The sequence below is a fragment of the Spermophilus citellus genome (genome assembly GCF_964194105.1).
Source record: "Spermophilus citellus genome assembly, chromosome: 6".
NCBI classification, from domain to species: domain Eukaryota; kingdom Metazoa; phylum Chordata; class Mammalia; order Rodentia; family Sciuridae; genus Spermophilus; species Spermophilus citellus.
Window position 1 is genome coordinate 19,967,681 of NC_138187.1, and position 17,068 is coordinate 19,984,748.

Here is a 17,068-nt window from a genome sequence, read left to right on the forward strand (position 1 = left end):
CAGCCCAGCGGGTGCTTCCTCCTGCGAGGCTGGACGGGAGGACACCTGTGTGTCAAGAGGCACATCTGACTCTTCCGCTCACTGGGTCACGTCTCCATTTTGTCCTTGTTGTTGGCCGTGAGCCGAGGACCCTGCCAAGGGCTGAAGGTTCTGGAGAGAGTGTGGCGCAGGCTGAGAGGCGCTGACCCGGGCGGGAAAGCAGTGCTTGCGAGCCGCCTGGGCAGCTGCGCTCGGCTCGGGGACTCAAGGAGCCCAGATGCCCCGAGGAGAGCCCTTGTGTCAGGGAGGGGTGACGGTGGGGCCTGCGTCCTGCTGCTGGCTCTCCCAGGACGGGAGGGCGTGGCCAGCTGCAGAGGCCCGGTGTGGACACCTTTGGTTGCAGTTTGGGGTTTTGTTCCCTGGACTGTAGACGTCCAGAGAGACAGGGTGGTGACAACAGCTGAGGAGGTCCCCTGAGTGACTGTCTCCATCCGCTACCAAAGCCCCCACGACCTGACGTCCTGTTGGTGCCAGCAGAGATGACCTGAGCCCTGTCCTCTGCCCCAAGTGGACAGAAAACCCCAGGCTCCCGCCATGTCCCCATCCCAACAGGTGCCAGAGGTGCTGCTGGCCAGTGACCCCAGGGCCGCAGGTGGTGGCTCTGCCAGTCCCTCCCTAGCACCTGTCCCTCCCCAGCGCCTGTCCCTCCCCAGCGCCTGTCCCTCCCCAGCGCCTGTCCCTCCCCAGCGCCTGTCCCTCCCCAGCGCCTGTCCCTCCCCAGCGCCTGTCCATCCCCAGCGCCTGTCCCTCCCCAGCGCCTGTCCCTCCCCAGCGCCTGTCCCTCCCCAGCGCCTGTCCATCCCCAGCGCCTGTCCCTCCCCAGCGCCCTCCTCAAAGCTGATTAAGCTGATTAAGTAAAGCCCGCTGCATTTCAAATTCCATCTGGCGGGCAGACCCTGGCCGGGTGGCAGCTCTATGCAGGGACAGGCCGGGGCCCATGGTGAGGCACAGGGACAGGTGGGGCAGGTCTGGAGAGCCGCCCAGTCCTGGGGTCCTGAGGGTCACTGTGGGGGTGCCTGGGAGAGAGGCAGAGACCCGCCTCACGAGTCCCCCCTTGCTGGCCTTCCAGAGCGAGAGGGACCCCCCTGTGTGGACCTGCCCCTTCCGCCTGCCACTCCAGCTGCGTTTTGTCGTCCGGAACCCGAGACGGCACCCCGACTTCCGTCTGGCCAAGGTCAAGGTGGTGAACTACTGGACAGAGGACGGCGTGAGTAACGGCCCTGGCTCCTCGCGGGCACCTGGTGGTGGAAGTGTCTGGCGGTTTGTTGTCACCTGATTTCTGAGGTTCTGAGGGGTCCGAGGGGCTCGGCTGCTCTTCCTCGTGGGTGCCACTGTGAAGCCTGCTAGAGACTTCACACCTGCCTCCGTCAGAGCCAGGGGAACAAGCTTCCAGAAGTGATGTCATCTAGCACCCCCACACCCTGCCACTTTGGGGAGACTGGGAAAATAGAAACTGAGATTCGGTTTTACAGTTAAGGAAACAGAGAGGTTATGTAACCTGCCCGAGTCACACAGCCAGCCGGCTTCAGCATGAGCGTGAGCCGTGCCTTCAGATGCCAGGCCCATTCTCTAACGTGTTAACCTACAGTGACGCAAATTCAGCGGACGTGGGGCGGGGTCCGAGAGTCCCTGTGTCCAGCCCGCTCCCGGGTGTGTGGAGTTGTGCTGAGTGGTCACCGCAGGCTGCAGGGCCCTCTGGCTAAGGCCCCGGCCTCCCGTCCTGCCCTCACACCCTCCTGCACCAGACCCTGTTGCGGAGCCCAGGCCAGTGGCCGTCAGGATGCTGACGAGGAGGGCAGCCGGCCTGGGTCCCCTGCTCTGGAGGCCGGGGGCAGCGAGTGTGGAGCTGTCCCGAGGTGCCCAGGGCCTCAGGGGAACTGGAGCCCCGGGATTCAGCAGGGAGCAGAGCGAGGGAGGAGGGCAGGGTGCAGTCTGCCATCTTGTCCTCCCTCTGGTGCGGGACAGGGACTGAGGGGCGAGAAAGGCTCTTCCTGCCCTTGGACCTTCTGTCGGGGAGGCCATGGTCAGGTGAGGTGACCAGGGACCGTCCTCAGCCTCGGTCTTATCAGAGGGACTCTGGGGAGCGGTGGGGACTGTGGCAGCTTGTGGACGGGTGTGGAGGGACCTGAGCAGTGGTGCTGGGTGGACCTGCCGGCTTCTGGACCCCAGCCCTGCCCAGGGGCAGGAGATGGAGTGTCGCCTGAGCCTTCCTGAGGTGAAGATGCCAGGAGTCAGTTCAGGGACTTTTAAACCACGACGCAGCTCCAATAGAACCCCTCTCCGGGCTGGAACTGGCCGCCCTGACCACATGGAACACAGGGATCGGGGCAGGTTCTGGAAGGTTCTGGGCTGGGGCGCAGAGAGGCTGCAGCTCCCATGAGCAGCGGTGGAAGAGGAGCCCGTGGTCCTGGTGGAGGGCTGCAGAGGTGTCCAGGTGCAGGCGCGAGGCCTCCTGTGTGCCCCCACTCTAGGCCCTGCCCTGCGGTCTGTCCAGCGGCCCCTCCCCGGGGGCCGTCCCTCTTCTCTGCTGCTTCAGACCCTCAGAGGCCCCCGTTCACTTGAGGATCACGGTCAGGCCCTGAGGGTGATTGCAGAGTCCCTGCCCCCTGCCCTTTGCACTGCACCCCACGTGTCCCATTCCCCACTGTCCCGAGTCACCTTGCCTTCCCTGCCAGGCTGTGGGCACCTGGAGGGCAGAGCCTGAGGTGTCTCCGTGACTGCTCATTCAGAGGACACAAATAGTCCACGAGTGAGTGAATGAGCCCGAGCTCCAATGACCTTAAGAGATCCGGGGGAGAACATGAGGATCAGAGAGGTTAGGTGATTTGCACAAGGCCACACAGCAAGTTAGGGGCAGTGCTGGGAACCTGTTCCTGTGCAGTGAGTCCTTCCCTCCCGTCCTCTGGTTCTCCCGCCCACCCCACCGCAGCCAGCTGTCTACCCAGTGACCTTGTCCTGAGCACCCATCCATGGCTGGCCTCTGCAGAGCTGGACATCAACGAGGCAGACATGACCCCAGCCATCTCTGTGTGACCACAGGAGTGACACTGACCACAGGAGGGACACAGAGCCTCTGATTCCTGCTTTTTCATTTTTTTAAAACAATCACCTGAAGTTTAAATCTGAGGAACCGAGGTCCAGCGCTGGAACGACTGGGGAAGCTTCCGCGGGCCTGCGCCCTGCTCACTGGCCCCTGCGCCCTGCTCACTGGCCCCTGTGCGCTCAGAGGGCGACTGCAGGCCCCGGATGCAGCCATCACCAGCACCTAGGCCCTGCGCCCCGTCCCTGGGCCCGCTGGGCACCTCCTGGAGTGGGTGGGAGCCCTGCTGGCTGCCGCGCCTGCCCTGTGGCCCCCGTGGCACACATCTCAGCCGAGGAGCGCAGGTCTTGTGGTGGATTACAGCGAGGATGAGCTCCCCCCAGGCCTCGGTGGCCTTTCTGCTTCGCCCTGCGCTCGGCCCTCCTTGTGTGGGCAGCTCACAGAGCAGGAGCCGCGGGTCTGCAGCCGCTGTAGGGCCCCCGTGGCCGTGGGTGGGGAGCGCGGAGGGCGCTGGGCCCGGCGGGCACCCTGACGTAAGGCGCAGCTGCAGGTGGATTTGATTTAATCTCCTCCAGAGAGCGCGGCGACTGGTTGGGAGAGGTAGAATGTGAGTTGACAGCAGTGCGGAGCCGGCGGCCAGGGCTGTGAGAGGTGCTGTGGGGGGAATCCGAGGACTCGGTCAGGGGAGCTGATGGCCCCGGCTGCTTCAGGACACAGTTCCCTGCAGGTTAGGTCCCAGGTGTAGGCTTTCCCTTCGCCCTCCGTCAGTGGCACAGCGCGAGCGAGCTGGCCAGGGGACAGCTGGGGAGGGAGGCGGAGGCAGAGGCTGGCCTCCATCTGCACGTACCTCATCCAAAGGTGGGCACAGCCACTTGTGCCCTGACAGCTGCCGTCTGTGGAAGGTGGCAGGTGTCGGCACCTCGAGGCGCCCAGGGAGCTGATGACAAGCAAGGGTCCTCTCCTCCAAGCCCCGCAGTCCCTGTGGGCAGTGGCCTTCCCTGGAGGGGCAAGCTGGGCCAGGACAGTGGGGCCCGCGGCAGGTAGACTCTTGCCGCCAACTCTGATGGGAAGGGCCGCCGGGTGCTGCCTCGAGGGGATCTGGAACCTTCCTCGGGCCCTGGAGGAGGGGAAGCCGCACAGACCTGCCCGCCTGCCTGGGGCTCGGGGCAGGGTGACAGGGGGGCTGCCAGGTCTTCCATGTCCCCAGATGACTGGCCCAGCCGGAGGGCGCAGGGGTGGCACTGGGAGGTGACGTGAGCACTGTTGGTTTTCCCCACCCTTCTCCCCTGCAGGTGACATCCGAGGGGAGGAGGGGACCCGGGCCTCCCTCTGTAGAGGCAGCTGCCGTCTGCTGTGGTCTGGTGTGGCATGGCCGCCCCCCCCCCTCCCCGGGCTGGGTGCAGTGAAGAGCATTGTGGGGGTGGTCTGCTGAGGCGGGGCCTAGCGGGAGGGCATAGGGGATGCGGGGGACACTGAGCCCTGAAGGGACTGAAGTCGGTTTGAGCTCTTATGAAGGTGGTTAGAGAACAAGCCAGGCCTCTCCCTGGCCTCTGACTTTTTATCTCTGCGACGTGATCTCTCGCTGTCACACACACTCCTGCAGTGGTACCTTATGACACTGCCTTGCCCTCGACCTCCAGACCTGTGAGCTGAATAGACCTCTCTTCCTTATAAAGTTACCCAGCCTCAGGTATTTTGTTACAGTAACAGAAAACAGACGGATACACCACCCCAAAATTTGCTTCCGCCAGCTCCTCGTCCCTCGTCTACCTCTATAACAGCCTTATGGTCCCCTGCTCAAAGGCACCACCCTCGCCACAGACAGGCACCATCACCGTCTGCACCCACAGCCCGCCACACAAATGCCAGCTCCAGCCTGGTCATCACAGGAAGTGGGGTGACAGTGGCACGCAAGCAGGACTCACACCGAGGACATATCTTGTGCTCAGGACCGTGTGTGTGCTGCAGCTTACGAACGAACCAGCGCGGCCTTTCCCGGGGTGTGTTTCTGGGCCCTGCTATGGTCCAGGCCACTGCCCACCAGGGCTTTCTGCAGTGACAGGAATGTGCCATGTCTTCAAAGCACGGTGGCCGCTGGGCACAAATGCTACCACAAACTCAAACTGCGGTCAGTGTCACTGGAGAGCAGCCTGTAGATCCTGGTCAACTTTCATTTCCTAAGTAGCCATGCGGGGCAGGGGACCAGGTGATGGTGAGCAGAGGCCAGGGTCCCACCGCACAGCCTGTCGCTGCTGGTGGGACGCGTGGGGATGGTGTGGCCAAGGCGGGGCTGAGTAACTGGGACAGTGAGTGGGAGGCCTGGGGGCCGAGGCGGGGCTCTGCAGGTGGTGGCCTTCCCTGAGCTGAGGAGGAGGAGGCTCCACTTGGGCGTCTGTGGGGAGGGCGTTCCTGGCCCTGCCTGGCAGGAGCAAAGGCCCTGAGTCACCATGTGTGTGGCCACTTCCAGGACAGGCTGAGGCGGGGGCAGGAGCATGGTGGGCGGGGAGCTGGAGGGCCGGCTGCAGGGAGGCAGGCCCAGGTTGGGGGCCCGTGAAGGTCTGGATCTTACTAGGAGAGAAGTAGAACTGGGGGTGGTCAGAGCAGGGGTGCCCATCAGAGCCCGCCCACCTGGCCAGGTCCGTGCGCCACAGTCACATTACCCGACGTCCCTGTGCAGGGTCCATCTGTCGCGTGGGCAGCTGCTGCCCTGTGACCACGTGCAGAGCACCTGGCACCATCCCTGGCCTACGTGCTCCACACAGGTGCCCGCAGTTGGCGTCCTTACTGGAGGGCTTTGGTCATCGGGGACAAGACCTGGCTGAGGGGTTCAAAAGGCCACCAAGCTGACGCTTGCAGTGGGTGGAGGGACGGGGAGCCTGGAGAGGAGGCTCTGGCCAGGCTGAGGGCAGCCGTACTAGAGGCCATGCCGGGAGGCAGCACTGAAGGCCAGTGTGACAGTGACCACAGGCCCCCTCAGCCTCAGTGCAAGGGGACAGTGTGACAGTGACCACAGGCCCCCTCAGCCTCAGTGCAAGGGGACAGTGTGACAGTGACCACAGGCCCCCTCAGCCTCAGTGCAAGGGGACAGTGTGACAGTGACCACGGGCCCCTCAGCCTCAGGGCAAGGGGACAGTGTGACAGTGACCACGGGCCCCCTCAGCCTCAGGGCAAGGGGACAGTGTGACAGTGACCACAGATCCCTCAGCCTCAGGGCAAGGGGACAGTGTGACAGTGAGCACAGGCCCCTCAGCCTCAGGGCAAGGGGACAGTGTGACAGTGACCACAGGTCCCTCAGCCTCAGGGCAAGGGGACAGTGTGACAGTGAGCACAGGCCCCCTCAGCCTCAGGGCAAGGGGACAGTGTGACAGTGACCACAGGCCCCCTCAGCCTCAGGGCAAGGGGACAGTGTGACAGTGACCACAGGCTCCTCAGCCTCAGGGCAAGGGGACAGTGTGACAGTGACCACAGGTCCCCTCAGCCTCAGGGCAAGGGGACAGTGTGACAGTGACCACAGGCCCCTCAGCCTCAGGGCAAGGGGACAGTGTGACAGTGACCACAGGCCTCCTCAGCCTCAGGGCAAGGGGACAGTGTGACAGTGAGCACGGGCCCCCTCAGCCTCAGGGCAAGGGGACAGTGTGACAGTGACCACGGGCCCCCTCAGCCTCAGGGCAAGGGGACAGTGTGACAGTGACCACAGGCCCCCTCAGCCTCAGGGCAAGGGGACAGTGTGACAGTGACCACAGCCCCCCTCAGCCTCAGTGCAAGGGGACAGTGTGACAGTGAGCACGGGCCCCCTCAGCCTCAGGACAAGGGGACAGTGTGACAGTGACCACAGGCCCCCTCAGCCTCAGGGCAAGGGGACAGTGTGACAGTGACCACAGGCCCCCTCAGCCTCAGGGCAAGGGGACAGTGTGACAGTGACCACAGGCCCCCTCAGCCTCAGTGCAAGGGGACAGTGTGACAGTGACCACAGGCCCCCTCAGCCTCAGGGCAAGGGGACAGTGTGACAGTGACCACAGGCCCCTCAGCCTCAGTGCAAGGGGACAGTGTGACAGTGACCACAGGCCCCTCAGCCTCAGTGCAAGGGGACAGTGTGACAGTGACCGCAGGCCCCCTCAGCCTCAGGGCAAGGGGACAGTGTGACAGTGACCGCAGGCCCCCTCAGCCTCAGGGCAAGGGGACAGTGTGACAGTGACCGCAGGCCCCCTCAGCCTCAGGGCAAGGGGACAGTGTGACAGTGACCGCAGGCCCCCTCAGCCTCAGTGCAAGGGGACAGTGTGACAGTGACCACAGCCCCCTCAGCCTCAGTGCAAGGGGACAGTGTGACAGTGACCACAGCCCCCTCAGCCTCAGTGCAAGGGGACAGTGTGACAGTGACCACGGGCCCCCTCAGCGTCAGGGCAAGGGGACAGTGTGACAGTGACCACAGCCCCCCTCAGCCTCAGTGCAAGGGGACAGTGTGACAGTGACCACAGCCCCCCTCATCCTCAGTGCAAGGGGACAGTGTGACAGTGACCACAGCCCCCCTCATCCTCAGGGCAAGGGGACAGTGTGACAGTGACCACAGCCCCCTCAGCTTCAGGGCAAGGGGACAGTGTGACAGTGACCACAGCCCCCTCAGCCTCAGGGCAAGGGGACAGTGTGACAGTGACCACAGGCCCCCTCAGCCTCAGTGCAAGGAGACAGTGTGACAGTGACCACAGGCCCCCTCAGCCTCAGTGCAAGGGGACAGTGTGACAGTGACCACAGCCCCCCTCAGCCTCAGGGCAAGGGGACAGTGTGACAGTGACCACAGCCCCCCTCAGCCTCAGGGCAAGGGGACAGTGTGACAGTGACCACAGCCCCCCTCAGCCTCAGGGCAAGGGGACAGTGTGACAGTGACCACAGCCCCCCTCAGCCTCAGGGCAAGGGGACAGTGTGACAGTGACCACAGGTCCCTCAGCCTCAGGGCAAGGGGACAGTGTGACAGTGACCACAGGTCCCTCAGCCTCAGGGCAAGGGGACAGTGTGACAGTGACCACAGGTCCCTCAGCCTCAGGGCAAGGGGACAGTGTGACAGTGACCACAGGCCCCCTCAGCCTCAGGGCAAGGGGACAGTGTGACAGTGACCACGGGTCCCCCTCAGCCTCAGGGCAAGGGGACAGTGTGACAGTGACCACGGGTCCCCCTCAGCCTCAGTGCAAGGGGACAGTGTGACAGTGACCACAGGCCCCCTCAGCCTCAGGACAAGGGGACAGTGTGACAGTGACCACAGGCCCCCTCAGCCTCAGGGCAAGGGGACAGTGTGACAGTGACCACAGACCCCCTCAGCCTCAGGGCAAGGGGACAGTGTGACAGTGACCACAGGCCCCCTCAGCCTCAGGGCAAGGGGACAGTGTGACAGTGACCACAGGCCCCCTCAGCCTCAGGGCAAGGGGACAGTGTGACAGTGACCACAGACCCCCTCAGCCTCAGGGCAAGGGGACAGTGTGACAGTGACCATGGCCCCCTCAGCCTCAGGGCAAGGGGACAGTGTGACAGTGACCACAGGCCCCCTCAGCCTCAGGGCAAGGGGACAGTGTGACAGTGACCACAGCCCCCCTCAGCCTCAGTGCAAGGGGACAGTGTGACAGTGACCGCAGGCCCCCTCAGCCTCAGTGCAAGGGGACAGTGTGACAGTGACCGCAGGCCCCCTCAGCCTCAGTGCAAGGGGACAGTGTGACAGTGACCGCAGGCCCCCTCAGCCTCAGGGCAAGGGGACAGTGTGACAGTGACCGCAGGCCCCCTCAGCCTCAGGGCAAGGGGACAGTGTGACAGTGACCGCAGGCCCCCTCAGCCTCAGGGCAAGGGGACAGTGTGACAGTGACCGCAGGCCCCCTCAGCCTCAGGGCAAGGGGACAGTGTGACAGTGACCGCAGGCCCCCTCAGCCTCAGGGCAAGGGGACAGTGTGACAGTGACCACAGCCCCCCTCATCCTCAGGGCAAGGGGACAGTGTGACAGTGACCACAGGCCCCCTCAGCCTCAGGGCAAGGGGACAGTGTGACAGTGACCACAGGTCCCTCAGCCTCAGGGCAAGGGGACAGTGTGACAGTGACCACGGGCCCTCTCAGCCTCAGGGCAAGGGGACAGTGTGACAGTGACCACGGGCCCCTCAGCCTCAGGGCAAGGGGACAGTGTGACAGTGACCACGGGCCCCCTCAGCCTCAGGGCAAGGGGACAGTGTGACAGTGACCACGGGCCCCCTCAGCCTCAGGGCAAGGGGACAGTGTGACAGTGACCACGGGCCCCCTCAGCCTCAGGGCAAGGGGACAGTGTGACAGTGACCACAGCCCCCCTCAGCCTCAGGGCAAGGGGACAGTGTGACAGTGACCACAGGTCCCCTCAGCCTCTGCCATTACCAAGGTCCTGCCTCCTGTTCTGTCTCCACCCAGACCTGTGACGCCAGCCGCGGCCCTCGTCCCATCTCCCTCGGGACTGTGCGCGGTGCCTCTGACGGTCACTGCCTGCGGCCGGTCGTGGTTTTGTGCCGCCCGCTCTGTATTGATTCTCCTGATTGTCTCAAATCGTCTTGAGTCGGCTTGAGTCGGCGCACACACCGAGGCCCACTGTGGCAGTGACCTTGAAGCCAAGCCGTGACCTTTGTGTGGTCAGCTGCATCAGGAGGCCTCAGGGCTCTGGCCTCCTCCAGGCTTGGGAGGCCTGATGCCGTCACAGCAGGGTGGCTGGAAGGGACAGCCCTGGCCACACAGGTGCTGACCTAGAGGGCCACCCGTTGAGGCGGGGTGCTGGCCCAGGGCGGCAGTAGAGCCAGGGTGTCTGGGTGGCTTCCCACCGGCCTCTGCCAGCCTTGGCCAGGACCCGTGTGGTGGCTGCATCTCTTGATGAAAGTTCCTGGTGACTGAGCTGGGGAGTCGGCCAGGGCTCCTGGTAGCAGAGGGCAGAAAGCCCAGTAAAACTGGGTCACGCACAGAGAACTGCTGGCCTCGCTCTCAGAGAGTCTGAGCGGCTGGCTTCAGGTCTGGCGGCATCCAGGCGCTCCCAGGAGGCCTCCAGGAACCTGCCTCCCTGCACCTCGCCTCCCTGTGTGCTCTGGGTTGGCCTCGTCCCCGGGTCCCCAGCACCAGCACCTGATGACGTCACCCCCATTGCTGACCTCAGGCTCCCTGCAGAAAGGCCCAGAGCCCCCCACTGGCCACCCGGCCACTGTGTGGGCTGAGGCCTCCTTAGAAGGACCATGGAGGTGGGGGTGGGTGCCAGTGGGACCTCTGGGCCGGCTCCGCAGGGCATCACCAGGGAGGCCAGAAAACGATGCCCAGGCCAGAAAGCCAGGTTCCCCCTCCTTTTCTTCCTTTTTTTGGGGGGGGTCCTGGGGATGGAACCCGGCGTTGAACCAGGAGCCCCACCCCAGCCTTCCTTATACTTCATTTTGAAACTGGGTCTCACTGAGTTGCTGAGGCCCGTGTTGAACTTACCGTCCTCCTGCCTCAGCCTCCCACGCTGCCCCACGCCTGGCCCTTCCTCCTTTCTTATCGCCCGCTGGTCACGTGGCTGAGCCTGTGCGTCCTCCCCAGCCCTCAGCCTCCCTGGGCCTCAGCTGCTCATCCGGGCATCAGCCCCGACACTTCCTGTGCTTCTCCCTGGGCATGCACTGGACCCTCCCTGGCCTACCTGGACCTGGCCTGCTGCCCACCTGCTGCAGGCCTCCCTCCTGGGGTTCCTTCCTGACTCCCAAGGCCTGCCTCCACCTGCACCGTCCCCTGCCCTCTTGGTCACCTCAGAGTCCTGCCATTTCCATCTGGAACTCTCCTTCCCAGTCCAGCTCGTCCTTCCCCATCTGCCCACGTGCCCAGGACCTTGTCCCCGTTCCCCCTGCATGTGCTCCTGGCTCAGTCTGGTGGTCAGAGGGTCCTGGGGGCCTGTGCCCAGGCTCTGTGCAGGCCCAGCCCTGCTCCCTCTCACCAGGGCAGGGCCAGCCCCGGGGGTCAGCAGAGCCAGGCTGCTGAGGGGGTGAGCCAGGGCCTCCGGCTGCAAGGCCCTCGGGAGCAGAGGTCCGCTGTGGCCATGCCACCCCGCCACAGGGCCAGGGGTGCCAGCAGCCCGGGCACAGCTCTCAGGTGGCGTCTCCATGGTTCATTTCAGTCGTGAGGTTCTGCATGAGAACGTGGTTCCCTGGCCGCACGCCACAGGCTCTGGTGAAGGCGAGTGTCCCCCGTGTCCCTGTCACGGTGGCACCGTTGTCCTTACGCCGCTCTGCCTGTCCTTTGTGCCGTTTGCCTGGGCCTGGGGTGCATCTGCCTTGGTGACCTCTTCCCCTCCTGGACCCCGAATCTGGCTCCCTGGCCCTTCCAGCCGGGCCCCATGCTCTCCTCTGCCCAGGCCTGGGCTGCCTGGACGCCGCCTGCCTGGGGACAGCCCTGCCTCACGGTGCCCGGCTCTGCCTGGGCCTCCCGCCCCGCCTGCCCTGGGCCCTCTGGCCGTCTCAGCCCACCCCCAGCCGCCCTAGGGTGTTCCTGGGTCCCAAGCCCCGGGTGTCCCACGCCAGCGCCTCCTGCTGCTCCTTCTGTGTGGCCCTCATGCTCCACAGCCTGTGAGTCAGCGGACAACCTCTGGAAATTGGCTTTGCAAGAGCTGGTGACATTTCCCCCTGGACCCTGTGGGCATGTGTCCCCAGCTGCCAGGCCCCAGTGTGCTCTGCCCACTGGGTCTGTGACCCTCACCCACAGCCGGATGTGACCTCCCCACTTGCCGCCGTTGAGGCCTTCTCTGGCCAGGGCCCGGCAGGCCCCGTGCAGTGCTGGATTGAATAGCATCCTCAACTGTGCGGGGGCCTCAGGGCCTTGGCCGCACCTGCACAGGTGATGTAACAAGAATTCTAGCCCACAGTGGTGATGTGCGCACCCGGCATCCCAGCGGCTCGGGAGGCTGAGGCAGGAGAACTGCAGGTTTGAGGCCAGATTTGGCAATTTAGTGAGGCTCTAAGTAACTTAGTGAGGCTCTGCCTCAAAATAAAAAATAAAAAGGGCTGAGGATGTAGCCCAGTGGTAAGTGCCCTTGGGTTCAATCCCTGGGACCAAAAAAAAAAAAAAAAAAACTGTGGGCGCCCCCAGGGCAGATGGGCCCCCTCCTGTGCCAGCCTCTGCCAGGAGGGCGGGTGCTGCTCTGGGCCATGCTGGCCCCGCAGCCAGCAGGTGTGCACAGCCAGGCAGCGGCCTGGGGCAGGACGTGACGGCCGCTCGTCTCCTGCGCCTGTGTGTGCTGCAGGGGGCATTCGGGCACTCTGCCTGTGCCAGCCTGTTGGTTCTGCACAAAGATCCTGTGAGAAGGGGCCACAGCCACCAGCTCCATTCCACAGATGGGGACACCGAGGCCCAGAACGCAGAACACCTGCTGGTGGCCACACGATGACCAGCAGGTGGCGCCCACCACAGGGCCCCTTGAGAGAGCGAGCGCTGTGCCAGACCGAGGGCAGCGGTGACTTGGCACTCCAGCTCTGGCCCCTGTTGGCAGGTGGCCCAGGTTTCCCATCGAGGCAGAGTGGGTGGAAAGTCCCCGTCTCACGGACCCTCGGCTCATTCTGCAGTTAGTAAATGCTGAGGGCCACACCAGCAAGTGTCAGCCACAGGGCCACCAGCATGGGACCTCATCTGTCTGGTCCTGCCCCTGTACATCATCCTTGGGGTCCATAATGTTGGGCAGGGTCCAGAATGATCTGCCCAGAGCCTGGCATGTCAGTGCTTATTGAGTGTCACAATGTCCCCTCATTTTGTCCCCTTTCAAGAAAACAAAATGTCCATGTCATGAAGGACAGTTTGCCTTGGACTTCCTCCCAAGTGACACAGAGACCACTGAGTCCTCCTCCCAGCAGAACCGGAGCTGCAGGGGGGGCGGGTTCAGCCCCAGTGCTGGGCTCACTGGACAGACATCGGCCCCAGCCTGTCCCCGAAGTCCTCCTGCCCTATGTGGACAGCTGCTCCTGTGGTTCAGGCAGTGAGTCAGGGAGGCGGGGGCAGGGCGGGCCAGGGGCTCCCGGGAGGATCTGCCCTTGAGCCAGTCCCAGCGTGGCTGGTGACCAGACAGGCGCCCTCCCGAGTCCTCCGCACCCCCGTAACCCAGGGTCAGGTGGGCCTAGGAGGGGACCCAAGGCCCAGCCTCAGGTCTGGAGCCGGCTTCAGGGCAGAGCGTGGGGGGGGGCAGCCCGCGTTCCGGGTGTTGGATGTCGTGGGCCTGGTGTCGTGAGGGGGTGTCGTGGGCCAGGCGTGGGGCGCCTTCAGCGTGGGCCCGGGCTGGACGTGACCGGCACCCTGCACACGGGACTGAGGCTTAGCCACGGCACTGCCCCAAAGCAGCTGGGCTGGCGGCACTGAAGGCAGGTGTCGTCCCCGGGAGAAGTGCCTGAGTGTCACAGCCCAGGGCTCGGCTTGGGGTCTTGTCCTGGTGGAACCGTGGGCGTCCATCAGGCTGAGCAGCTGGTCTGTTCTGGGAAGCCAGCCACGTGCACTCGGGCCAGGGCAGGAGGGGCCTGGGAGCTCGTGAGGTCACTGAGACGCAGACGACACGCGTGTCGCCGTATTAAAACAGGGTCGTCCCAGCACGGTTTGTGTGAGGCTGAAGGAGGGTAAGGCTGTCGGGGCGTGGGAAAGGGCGCCCGTGAGCCACGTGCCAGCCGCGGAGCTCCAGAGTGTCCTTCAGAACTCCATTCAGGGGCCTCCAGGCACATCAGAAGGTGCGAGTGTCCTGGTTAACCATGAGGAAAGGCCCTCACTGGGGACAGCAGAGGGCGCGGGCACACAGGCCCCGAAGGCGAGGCGAGGTTGGGCCCCTGGGTTCTTGGACACTAGGGCAAGGAGGACGGAGCCTGCAGCTGGAGCCTGGTGACACCAGGGAGGACGCAGGCTGGTTCTTGAGAATGAGAGACGTCCCCCAGATCCACCCCAAAGACACCGCTGGCCCAGAGCGTCACCGAGAAGAGGCCGAGGCGTGACCTGCAAGACACGGCCCTGGAGGTGGCCGCGTGGACATCGATGAAAGACTTCCCTTCCTGCAGGTCCCACGTCTGGAATCCACCCTCCCCTGGATGGAGAAGGTCCAGGAAGGAATTCTTTTCATACAGCGTCCAGTTATTCCCAGAGCTTTCACAGGGTGTCGGGTGTCGGGTCAACCTGGAGGTGACAGGAGGAGCCCACGAAGGTGTGCAGAGGTCGTGTGAGGGGCGGGAGCCCTAGGCTGGAGCCACATGAGTCCTGGCATAAATCCACGCAGGTCCCGAGAGGTGACATCAGGAGGAGGCATGGACACCCACGTCCACCTCACTGTGCTCAGTGACCCTCTAGAGGGAGAAGGTCCACGGGGACTTGATTTTCATCGTGGGGCTCAGAGTTCCACCAGGTGACTCCACCCCAGGCCAGCTTGGCACAAGCCAAGATGATGTTGCCTTGACCCAAAGGGAGGTGGCACTCAGCACCTCGGGCACGTCAGCCAGAGTGGCCTCCCACAGCTGGCCGTGTGACATCGGTGTCCTGAAGCCCACCTTGCAGAGCTGTTCCAAGGACCGCGCAGGCAGCAGATGGCTGGAGGTCAGGTGGGCCCCGGACCGCCCGTGGAAGGGAGGTGACGCGTCTCGGTAGCAGACATCCCGTAAGGAAAGCCGGGAGGGCCACCTGGTGCCTGCACTGGACAGAAAGGCCACCCCGCCGCCTCCTGAGATGAGTGCGTGTCTCACCCAGAGGTTTCCAGGTGGCGATTTTGCAGAACTAGTCGTTGACAGCTGCCCGCGCTGTCCTTCACCAGGAGCCTCCTGACCACTCTCGGGTGCGCTGCCCCGTGCCTCCGCCCACAGAAGGCGCCTCCCTAGGGACCCGCGGGAGAGCCCACTTTTCTGACAGGCGGCAAATAGCAGCTGCCACCCACAATTGGATGATTGACGCCTGGTCCCGTGGCTGAGGCGGGCTCCAGCACTCGCTCCCGTCACTCTGGGGACCTCACATCGGGATCTAGGCTCAGTCAGGGCTGCTCACCCTGGCAAAGCGGGCAGAGCGGGGTCTCAGATCCCAGGCCAGGTGGACCGGGAGCCAAAGCCAGGTGGGCGCACCCCAGGGTGCAGCCAGCAGCGGCCACCCTCCCGATGCACCTCTGGAGAAGAGCCCTGTTCAGTCACTCACCACCCCAAAGTCGCTGCCGAGGGCCTACTCTGCGCTGGGTCCCAGGACATGAAGGGCAGGACCTCTGCTGTCCTGGAGCTTCACTTGGAGCCGGGAGGAGGGAGTGAGCGAGACCTTTTCAGGGACAGAAAGGAAATTAAGGAGGGACAGGGAGGGACAGAGAAGCCAGAAAATTCCCCAAGACAGAGCCTGGGGCAGTTAGGGGCCTCCAGGAGCAACCAGGGTCTGGGGAGTGGCTGAGCCAGGTGGCTAGAGGTCACGGAGGCCAGATCACACCAGGTCACACACGGGGCTCTGGTTTGGGGCCTTGAGTTTGGGCAGGAGGCAGGGCAGCCCTCCACTGGCAGTTCCCAGCGGGAGTGGCCATGATGGGAGGGAGCGAGGCGAGCGCGGGGGCAGGCGGGTGACAGTGCTGAGTGGAAGCAGAGAGACCAATTAGGAGGCGATGGCAGTGTCTCCAGGAGAGATGACAGTGGCCTGCGCTGGGGCAGCTGCATCTTGCGGAAGAGGTCAGATTCGGAGCAGTTTGGAGAGAGCCAGGGCTCGCTGACAGCTGGACATGAGCGAGAGGCGGAGGGGACCCCAGGGCTCTGGAGAGGCTGAGTGGGGAGCTGTTACCAGGTGACGGTCAGGTCTGGGAAAAGCAGATGAGAGCTCTGATCGGGGTGTCCTGCTGAGACGCCTCCTAGAGACCCAGGGGGCCAGGGAGGTGTTGATTTCACTCGACTTGGATGGAGTGACAATGTGGCATGAAGGGAGCCAGGCAAGAGGGGTCCGTGCCGCCCGATTCCTTAATTTATATAACAATCTGGACAACAAAGAGCACCGACCAGGGTGGCAGGAGGACAGGTGGTTGCCCAGGACGGGGGGTGGGGGGGTGTGAGGCATGCGGAGGGCAGGAGGGGGCCGTGGTTGATGGGCACGTCCCTTATCCTGCGCGTGGAGACTCCTCACGTGGTTCCTGGAACGCGTCCGCCTGCTGTACTGGACGCTCGGTCCCGCGACACCCTGAGGCAGGTGCAGCAGGAGCCAGGGAGGTGGGGACAGGAGGAGAAGGAGCCCAGGAAGCTGGGCACACCCTTCAGTGAGGGTCAGTGCCAGCTGAGTGGCCTGGATCATCCCATCAGCCCACGTTCCCTCCTTCCCTGTGCAAAGGAATCATCTGGAAACTTGTTAGGACAGAGACCCCGGAAACCGTGACCAAGCCCAGTGCGCATCCCCTCAGCCCTCCCCTGAGTGGGACATTTGCCCGTGTAGTGACAGTGCTGTGCCCCGAGGAGGCACAGACTTCAAGCCTTGTGAGGGCCCCAACTCCAGCCTTAGGAGGGACGTTGCTGAGGCGTGTCCCTTGGAGAGCCCCAGCAGGAGGGGCCCGGCGGCCCACAGCAGTGACCAGCTCAGACACTCCTGGGGGTCCCCTTCCCTGGGGATCACCCACCAAATGTGCATCAGGCCCTGTCTCGGGTGCTGCTCTCAAGACACTCAGTGGGCTGCTGTGGAACCCAGGGCGCTGCGTCCGGCAGGGGCGGTGGCCCCAGGGCTCGGGAAGCCCGCGCTAGGACCCCATCAGCGGTGAAGAAGCCGTGACGGGTTCGCCGAGCGGGCGACTGTAGAAAACCAGCTCTGGTGGCATCGTGAAGTCAGGCTGGAGCAGCGGGAGACGGGGAGCAGGGAGGCCAATTAGGAGCCTGTTACAGATGTCCCCACAGGAGGTGACAATGACAAAGACAGTGGCGGCCATGGCTTTGGGGAAGTCCTTTGATTCACAGAGTCCGTAGCACTCTGCACAGAGATGAGGCGGGGCCTTGTGTGACACCTGGCTGAAGGCCCGCCAAGTCCCGTTCACCAGCC

General features: G+C 64.1%; 1 protein-coding gene across 4 annotated transcripts in view; it reads left to right on the plus strand.

Moving 5' to 3' along the window:
- KATNIP (katanin interacting protein) overlaps nt 1-17,068 on the plus strand; it is a 144,661-nt gene that overhangs the window by 100,774 nt on the left and 26,819 nt on the right. For all 4 annotated transcript variants that reach the window (XM_081298363.1, XM_081298362.1, XM_081298364.1 and 1 more), the window contains one exon: nt 1,109-1,246. In XM_081298363.1, coding sequence (XP_081154489.1) covers nt 1,109-1,246 — 138 coding nt within the window. The remainder of the gene's footprint in view (nt 1-1,108; nt 1,247-17,068) is intronic.